The sequence below is a fragment of the Fusarium oxysporum genome, genomic scaffold (assembly GCF_000149955.1).
Source record: "Fusarium oxysporum f. sp. lycopersici 4287 supercont2.52 genomic scaffold, whole genome shotgun sequence".
NCBI classification, from domain to species: domain Eukaryota; kingdom Fungi; phylum Ascomycota; class Sordariomycetes; order Hypocreales; family Nectriaceae; genus Fusarium; species Fusarium oxysporum.
Window position 1 is genome coordinate 90604 of NW_017264853.1, and position 8579 is coordinate 99182.

At 47.3% G+C, this 8579-nt stretch overlaps 4 protein-coding genes across 4 annotated transcripts in view; 3 read left to right on the forward strand and 1 right to left on the reverse strand.

The window, feature by feature from the left end:
• Window positions 1-2547, forward strand: part of FOXG_17529 (uncharacterized protein) — a gene marked incomplete at both ends in the record, with an annotated part of 4157 nt that extends 1610 nt beyond the window's left edge. The window contains 4 exons of the mRNA XM_018397536.1: window positions 573-1270; window positions 1320-1976; window positions 2030-2272; window positions 2314-2547. Of these exons, the coding sequence (XP_018258549.1) occupies window positions 573-1270; window positions 1320-1976; window positions 2030-2272; window positions 2314-2547 (1832 nt within the window). The remainder of the gene's footprint in view (window positions 1-572; window positions 1271-1319; window positions 1977-2029; window positions 2273-2313) is intronic.
• Window positions 2548-3143: 596 nt separating this feature from the next.
• On the forward strand, window positions 3144-4514 carry FOXG_17530 (2,2-dialkylglycine decarboxylase (pyruvate); the record flags this gene model as incomplete). The annotated part of the gene is made up of 1 exon (XM_018397537.1): window positions 3144-4514. One exon carries the CDS (start codon window positions 3144-3146, stop codon window positions 4512-4514), a length of 1371 nt encoding a protein of 456 aa, XP_018258550.1.
• Window positions 4513-6668, reverse strand: FOXG_22841 (uncharacterized protein). The gene is made up of 3 exons (XM_018403259.1): window positions 6015-6668; window positions 5522-5965; window positions 4513-5470 (listed from the first exon to the last, which is right to left on the reverse strand). The coding sequence occupies exons 1-3, from the start codon at window positions 6620-6622 to the stop codon at window positions 4648-4650; spliced, it is 1875 nt and encodes a 624-aa protein (XP_018258551.1). The 5' UTR covers window positions 6623-6668; the 3' UTR covers window positions 4513-4647.
• A 1188-nt stretch (window positions 6669-7856) lies between these two features.
• Window positions 7857-8579, forward strand: part of FOXG_22842 (uncharacterized protein) — a gene marked incomplete at its 5' end in the record, with an annotated part of 3116 nt that continues 2393 nt past the window's right edge. Inside the window, 2 exons of the mRNA XM_018403260.1 lie at window positions 7857-7867; window positions 7982-8292. Of these exons, the coding sequence (XP_018258552.1) occupies window positions 7857-7867; window positions 7982-8292 (322 nt within the window). The remainder of the gene's footprint in view (window positions 7868-7981; window positions 8293-8579) is intronic.

An 8579-nucleotide genomic window follows, 5' to 3' on the forward strand; every position in this document is an offset into this window, starting at 1 on the left:
CCTAATAACCGGCTGTGTTTTCATCTTTAGTGTTATATACTACTTGACTTGGGCTAGGCGGGAGTACAAGGGGCCTGTTGTTGAGAACTTGAGTGAATAGAATCAGATCAACGACGTTGGAGAACGTGGTGTTTAACAGTGATTTTATCGGGAAAACCTACGAGGGTAATAGATTGATAGAGAATTAACTTTAACTGCGTTTAGGTCTAAGATGATTGAAGTAAAGTTTCTTTACTGAATAAATAGGCCTGTGCAATTTTAGACGTGACTTTTCGTGCCATTTCAATTTTAATTTCATCAATCATTATTATTGCGCTCTTTCCAGCTGCCCTAAAGTCCTGGAATTTCTTAGCTCTCCTATAAAAACTTATACAAGTGTTGAGAAAGTGGCCCTGTCTACACCTAGATCCTTAACAAGTGCACCGCAAACATCCCAATTTGCGCTTTGCGCAGTCGCAAGACGCGGTAATGGCTTCATCTACGACAATCCCACCCGCTGCCCCGGATCGCTTCGATCTGGGATCTACACTCCCGTCAGCCTGAACCGAGGAGCCCGTGCAGCCCTCTTGCAGAACAGTCCGGCAGCCGTCAACGGCACCACAGCGAACAGCAACGTCGGCTCCAGTCTGATGTCATCAGCCTCCTGCGTTCTTTACCAAAGGCTCAGGCTAGGGAGATGCTACAGCAACTTCGAGACAATGCTGACTTACCTACTGTCCTCTCCTCTATGCAGGGCAGCGCAGACTCCATGATGCGGCCATCAGACCTGCGTACTGCCCGGGCAATATTGCCACCCACTGGATCCGCCATCGAATTTGAGTTAAGGGCACAGAATAATACGGTCCACCCGAAAGTACTTCCGCTGAACATTTCCAGCTTAATGGGATTGCTGCAGAGGAGGAATAACGATCGGATGAGGTCAGCCCTAAGCAATGCCGCTAACTCTCTGCCATCTGTATTTCAAAGCAACTCGGATTGCCTCCAACTTACGAAACCGCGGCATTCAAGCGCTTCAAGCCAAGTCCTAGTACCTAGGCCGTTTCTTTCTGGACAATATTGCGATAGCCGTCTTGAAAAGCTGCGGATCAGCTACTGGACTAAAGTGCCCGTGTCGAACAAACTCGCCGCTACCTTGATATCATTCGACATCGAAACAGACCACAAGATCATGGGCCTCTTCGGTGCAGACGTCTTTCTAGAGGACCTTGTCGAATGTCGCCAAATATTCTGCTCTTCCTTCCTCGTCAACGCTGTTCTATGTCTTGCATGCGTAAGTGTTTCGTTGTTGCAGACTGTTACTAGGTGCTGAAAATGAGCAGCAAGAGTATACAGCTATTAAACCTCATATAAACCTCATACGTCCTGCCGCGTTCAGAGAAGCGGAAATGCTATGGCAAGGAGAGGGATCCGATGGTTCGCTTGTGTCGCTAGCAGCGATGGGAATCTTTAGTGCAGCATGTATTTTTGAAGGCAAAGACAAAACTGGCCAGGAAGTGGCTACGATATTACGCCAGGAGGCTGAGCGATTGGGCGTCTGCAAGAGCTCTGCGAGTAGTTCAACTACAGCTACTCTCGACTTGGGGTCTCCCGAATTGGTGAGGGCAACCTCGCAAATTGCTTGGGGAGCCTATAACTGGCTAACGTATGTGATATCAAGTCGAAATCAGGCGTACCTTAACCGTACTATCACAGGATCCATGTCATCTTCTATCATCGCAAACCCATCCGATTTCCTCCGGCTTTACCAATCCCCGGGGATCCTCAGAATTGGGATCTGTCACACGCAGGTTATCCACGTCATCTGGGCACAACGTTCCCTAACACATGCCATCTCAGACGAAACACCAATTTCGGAACGTGTACCATTGGCCTTTGCAGAAGGAAAGTATCGGAAGCTCCTGGAATGGGCTAGCGCCCTTTGGAGTGACATGAAGCGGGTGGAACATTGCACGTCCGATTTGATCATATTCCAGTGCGTGAATTTCAAGCTTATATGGATGACTTGTAAATCAATCTAACAACACGACAGTATCATGTTTCATGTCGTCGTGGCCATGATATTTCGCCCGTTCATCGGAACACATCAGATAGCCACCCAAAAGCAATATATGCTGCTTCTATAAACCAGCTCAAAGATCTGGTCTTCTCCTACCGCGCGAATTACCCCGAGGCTTCTTTTACCTCCTACTTCAACCCTGGGCTCTTTACCCTTAGCCTAGCGCTGTTAGAAGATCTTCAGGACCCCTTATGGCGCTACTACTTTTATATCTGTGTACGCTGCTGGCAAGACTTATACTTCGCGACGTTGCTAAGGCATTTTTATCCATGGCTATGCAAAAAGATGCCATTGCGGCACGAGAAACCCAGGAACACTTACAAGAGATTGAGCAGAGCGCTCAGCATCACGCTGCAGCTAACGAGGCTTTTACAAGCTTCATCTTCGATCCTGTGTTTAGTATAACTAGCGAAGCACAGGTGCATGCCATGGCAGATAGGTTTGAAGAGATGGTTCTATTCAATGAGTTCATAGAAAGAGACTTTACCTGACCTGAATTAGGGCTAATATAAAAGATTTCAAGAGCCTGCAAGCACTTGCATTTTAGGTAAATGTGCCTGGTAATTTCAGTAAGAGTTTCAAGACGTTGACGAGCATCATAAGCAACTACCAACAGCCCATTTAATACCGCCCAGCCCAGTTACGTGCCCCTGCTTGCCCTGTAAAGATGTCTCGCGTTATATCAACCATGGAAACAGGACACTGGATATTAAGCAAGACATATCAATCGACACCTTAATAGTTAAACAGGAATTCATAAGTTCTTTACCTCTTAGTAATAGTACATGGTTAGTATTAATTATGGGGCTGTCTAGCTACGAAAAGTATAATGACGGTGACCATTGGTTGGGCTTGTGTTCTGTAATGACTGACTCTCCGCGGCCCGCGGCAAAGTAGCCCGCGCCGTGAATGTCGCCGGTGCTAACCTATGGCTTCTCACTCACAGTTACAAGAGTATAAATCAGCCAAACTTCTGGACATATAATCAGGCTACCCTCAAGCAACCAGTGAATCCTATCATCAAACTGTGATAGAACCCATCGCGACATAAATTCCTTCTTCCCGAATCAATTTTCGAGTCTCCAACATGCCTTCAAACAACCAAGACTCTAACCACGAATTTCGTTCTCCATATCCGGCGCTGGACGAAGATGAGCTCGCCAGAAAGTCAAACGCGTACCTCGGCAACATAGGTGTTTCATATCGTAAGGAGCTCATAGTCCGTAGTGAAGGGCGCTCCATATGGACTGCATCCGGTCACAAATTCCTCGACTGGACTTCGGGTCAAATGTCTTGTCTTCTAGGACATGGCCATCCAGAGATCGTCAAGGTGGTCGCTGAGCACGCTGCTAAACTTGACCATCTTTTCACGGGAATGCTTTCACCTCCTGTTATATCCCTTGCTGAGCGTCTCTGCAACATGCTGCCACCAGGCCTTGACAGAGCATTCTTCCTCTCGACAGGAGGTGAAAGCAACGAGGCAGCTATAAAACTTGCAAAGGTCTTTACTGGTAAATTTGAGATTGTCGGCCTGGGAGCAAGCTGGCATGGAATGACTGCACAGGCGTTGGGTGTGCAGTACCGATATGGCCGCAAAGGACATGGACCCAATATGCCTGGCATGTTTGCACTTCCAGCACCCAATTCTTACCGATCCATCTTTCGTAACAATGATGGGTCTCATGACTGGGAAAAAGAGATGATTCACGGTTGGTCTATGATTGATATGCAGTCATGTGGCTCTCTTGCAGCATGCATCGTCGAGTGTATTCAGTCTTCTGCTGGTATTCATGTTTTGCCACCGGGATATCTCAAGGCTCTGAAGAGAGAATGTGACAAGAGAGGAATGCTTCTTATTGTGGATGAGGCACAAACCGGTATTGGGCGCAGTGGAGATCTCATGGCCATTATGCACGAGGGCGTTGTCCCAGATATCGTGACCCTGAGCAAGACCCTCGGAAATGGTCTGCCACTCAGCGCGGTTGTGACTAGCACTGAGATCAATGATCTGTGTGCCAAGAGAGGCTATTGTATGTATACTACACATGCAAACGATCCTCTTCCTTGTGCTGTTGGTGACAAGGTGCTTGAGATCGTCATGAGAGATAATCTTGTCGAGAATGTCAGGGCACTGGGAAACATTCTCCATGCCGGATTACGCAACTTGCAGTCCAAGTACAACTGTATTGGAGATGTTCGCGGCCGAGGCTTAATGGCTGGTGTTGAGATTGTTTCCAACAGGGAAACGAAGGCAGCTGACGTCGAGCTTGGTCAACAGATAGCAGAAAATGCCTTCAGACGCGGTTTATGGGCGAATCTTTCGAGCGATTCCTATTTCAGTGGAACACTTCGCATGGCGCCATCAATCACTAGCACTGAGGAGGAAATACTGGAGGGACTTCGAATCTTAGATGAGGCTTTTGCAACTACGCCAGGTACGCAGGGGCTTTCAGCATGAGGAGTAGATACAATGACTGCTATATTTGTATGCAAGGCTCCATATACGAATTGATAAGAACAGCTATTGCAGCCGAATTAGTTTTATGAAGCAAGTGGCATGTACCATATTTCATAGCAACATGTGCTTATGTCTATGAGTCGGAGGCAAAAGGAAACATGGTAGTTTCTTGAGGCCCATCCTCTGCAAGAAGTATCGCAAGTTCGTCAAAGTCAATATCTCCAAAGCCGATGCTCATATCCAACACATTTCCAGAATCTAAAAGCTCAGAAAACTGTTCTAGACAGTTATCCCCAATATCCCAATCATTATCTTGCTTATGGGTCCGAAGCGTGTTGATCAACGTTCGAAGCAAACTGAGAGCGCTATTTTCAGATGGCTCAGACCACGCAAGTTCCCACTCTATCGCACCTCGAAATAGGAAAGATGTGACAAAGCAAAACGTTGATGACAATTCTGGCATCCAGAAGCATTGGAGCTGTTGAGAACTGAGCTCCTGCAAATACACAATAATATCCTCGGCTGCGCGGCGACCAGCGAAATATTCATGTCGAAATTGATCACATGATATCTCGTCGACGACAGCCCTCGATACTTCAAGTGAGATTCTGCAATGGAGAAACTGAACAGAGAGAAAAGCTAGGCGCAAGTTAGAAGCCCCTGGTGTGTCCATTTCGAGTCCTCGGAGAATGATGCGTCGTATTCGCCCAGTGGTTGACTCCGACCAGGCGTCCACCCTGTTCTCTAGCAAGACGGTGTCGGAACTCGACTTATGAGATCGTTGTGTGACATCAAGATAGTAGGAGAGAATTTCAGTGAGGCTAAATAATGCCGTGTAGATCTCTGCTTTACACTGTTTAGGTGGTTCAATCATGGAAAGAGACTTGAGATCTGGAGGTGACAAGGTATTCTGATAAGCTTGTATACGCGGCGGAGTTCCACAAGAGAAACTTGTCCTAAAGGAAGAGTAAGAATCGTCTATATCCGAAGAGGTAATACCTACGTACCATGTATCATGTATCAAAAGAGCCCACCATACCATCTTGCGCAAGTTCTTTTCCTCTTCCGGAATGTCCCATGCAGAAGGATCTCTATTCAGGCCCATAGAGAACGCAATACTAACAGCAAAGCCAAGCTGGCCAGTATTATTAAAGGGTAGCGTTGATGGCCTTCCGCCAACATTGAGTAGTATGGCGGCAATGGTGTGGATACTAGGACAGAGTCGAAGTTCAGAGAATAACGCTTCATTTGCCAAATTCCAGATGAACCTCTGGTCGGGTTGGCGCTCTTTTGAGAGAACAGGGTTGGTTTTCCAGAAAGTCAGGGTTGATGCATATGAGCAACATAATAGAGCAGGAGAAACCTGGCTCTCAGATTCAGGGTTAGAAAGATTTTGGCGCAATGTAGTAGGATCAAGAATTGGGAAGCATGGGTGGATATCCGTCACGAACCTAGGTCAAGACTTTAGCACTGTTTTGTAGTTCCGTGACTTTGACTTACATTTCCACCAAGATCGAGCAGTGAGGCTGTAGAAACTTCTCTAGTAGTTGAAGATTTGTTTGAGCTGGATTTAACAAGTTATTTAGCCCGGCTGGTCGTCTTCTTGCCCTTGCAAACACCGGTGGATTTAAAGATAGCCCTGCTATGCTTGAAATTCTGTCAGACTTTATAATCCGATGATCGCAAAGAGACCGCGGAAAACAATCCACGGCAATTCTGCTGTCACTTTCCAGAATCGGCCCCAGGACTCGGCAGTTACTGTTGCTGTCTGGGGACGGATTAAGGGATTGAGCCTCGTCGATTCTCACATCTGATGGAGTCAAACCACTTCTGCAGCCGTTCGGAGGTGCTGTATCTACGGCAAGCGGGGGTCCAGATGAAGTCATAGTAGAGGCCGCATGACCTGCATTTACCTCGCGACTCTGCCCCTCGAATAAAGAGTTGCGAACTGATATGGAATCACGGTTCCTACGACTGGGACGCCTGGCCTGCGGAAACTCGCAAGATGTATTATGCGAAAGACACATCAAGCATGATGTGTCGGATGCCGACTGCTTTTTGCATCGGGACTTTCTTCGACGACAAGACAGGCAAGCCACTTGACGCATGCTGGGATATTTAATGCTCGAGAAGATGCGATATCGGAGTTTGTGATTTCAGTTTGGAGTTGGAGTCATGATAAATAAAGGCGGATTACCCCGCGGGAAGAGCAGTTTATCCGAAAGTATCTTGGCACATATTATCACCTGACCTATTTAGATTCATGCTATTGACTCTGGAGCACTCAATATGACACCGTTCTGAAGACTCAGGCATCTATAATGGAACTCCAGACACAGAACATAAGCCGATCATAAACAGTTATCGAATGTTAAATGGAATGTAATAATCCGTGATGAGTTTAATGTTATCTAGCTTTCCTTGAAACGGGACATTCTCACATCCAAGTTTCTGGTGGCTCTTAATTTCTTCAGGCCTTTAACAGCAGTACGTTTTTCTCAAGATGATTGCAGGCTCTCTACCCGGACGAATTGCTCAAGGTCACCAGACGCTGCGAGCCATCGAGTCTTCCTAGTATTTCTGTCAACAATACCACACGATATAAGCGCAAGATCAAATTCAAAGCCGTCCTGGTCTAGTCCGTCAAGTGCGTTAAAGCGGAGTAAGTCACGCTCTGTTCGAGGATACGCTGGATGGCAAAATGATATGACATGGTTGATTGCAACGCGTTTGCCGCGCGTTGACCCCGCGAAAAAGTGTAGGTCCACTCATTCAGTGCGATAACAAGGAAAGTAATTTTTTGGTAACGGTTCTAGGTATTAATTGTGCTGTGCTGTAAAAGCCAGGATTACAGATTCAGTCTTGAAATTCGAAATATGTTTAAAGATTAGATGGCCTTGAAGGAAGTTAGAGATTATTCTTTTCAGACGACTTACTACAACCCGTACGATGGATCGTAATAAGATACTGCACTTGACTGTCTGAACGACCTATGTGTTTGGCAGCGAACGGGGTAAGAAAGAATGAAACAATGGAAGAAAGATATTCCGAGGAAAGCCTCCACCAACATGGTGTCATCTGGGTGTCACTTTTCCTAGGCCCAGGAAAACCTTAATCTTCAACATCAATGTAGAACCAGAAGGCATGACAGATATAAAGCCGCACTTTGGAAAAATCCCCGCAGTAAGAGTCTTGTTCAGGAACAAATTAGAGGCCGATTTTGAGGCTAACTATATACCTCAAGTGTGACTATTGTCGGAGCAAAAAGCTCAGGGTAAGTCACTATCCCAGTCTTCTGAAGCATAGCCGCTGACAGACGAAGTGCTCCAAGGAAAGACCAAGATGCATGAGTTGTACGCGTTCTGGGAGGCCGTGTCGTTATAGCGAGAGGACTCAGAGAACGCCTCTTACGCGAGAGTAATTGCTCCATCAAGGCTGTGCAAGACCTAGCTGACCCCTCCCTTCAGCTATCTGACCAGAGTTGAGAGACGCCTCGCAAACGTGGAGCGCCTATTTGGTCAGCTCCTCCCTGATGTTGACATCAATGAAGCCCTGGCATCGCAGGGAGTTGAAACTCCTGCAGACGCATCCCAGCCGAATGCATCCCTGTCGCCACCAACAAATCCTACATCGCCCCACAGTCCAGTTCAGGTCGGCGGTGCCATTTCAGATGCCGTGCCTGCAGAAAGCGATGGCTTCGATTGGCAGGAAGACGTTGATGAGCTGACGGATGGGATGGCGTCATTGTCCGTTGAGCCGAGAGGGGCAGGGTACTTGGGTACGTCTGTGAGCCCAGACATAAACACGCAGAACAATTGACTCTCACTAGGACCCACTGCTGGTGTATTTTTTCTCAGATCACTACTTCTCTGGACGGGTCATTCGAGGCCCTTCATCGGCGATAGCTCTGAGGTTCCACGACCCCATGCTGGGTTGGAGTCTTCTTCCCAGCTATCTAACTCGGTCACGTCGAGACATGTCATCGAACAGTTGGTAAATGGCTATTTTGAGGTCTACCACCCGCAGCTATCCGGTTCGTGCATGAGCCCACCTTCCGAGCCCAGC

What these genes read in the sequence shown, in the direction of transcription:
- FOXG_22841 (XM_018403259.1), bottom strand. Translation starts at nt 6,622, where the DNA reads ATGCGTCAAGTGGCTTGCCTGTCTTGTCGTCGAAGAAAGTCCCGATGC. An exon ending in TGCTCGATCTTGGTGGAAAT is followed by an intron (nt 5,966 to 6,014) that starts GTAAGTCAAAGT and finishes GTCTTGACCTAG; the next exon opens with GTTCGTGACGGATATCCACC. An exon ending in CTTTTGATACATGATACATG is followed by an intron (nt 5,471 to 5,521) that starts GTACGTAGGTAT and finishes CTCTTCCTTTAG; the next exon opens with GACAAGTTTCTCTTGTGGAA.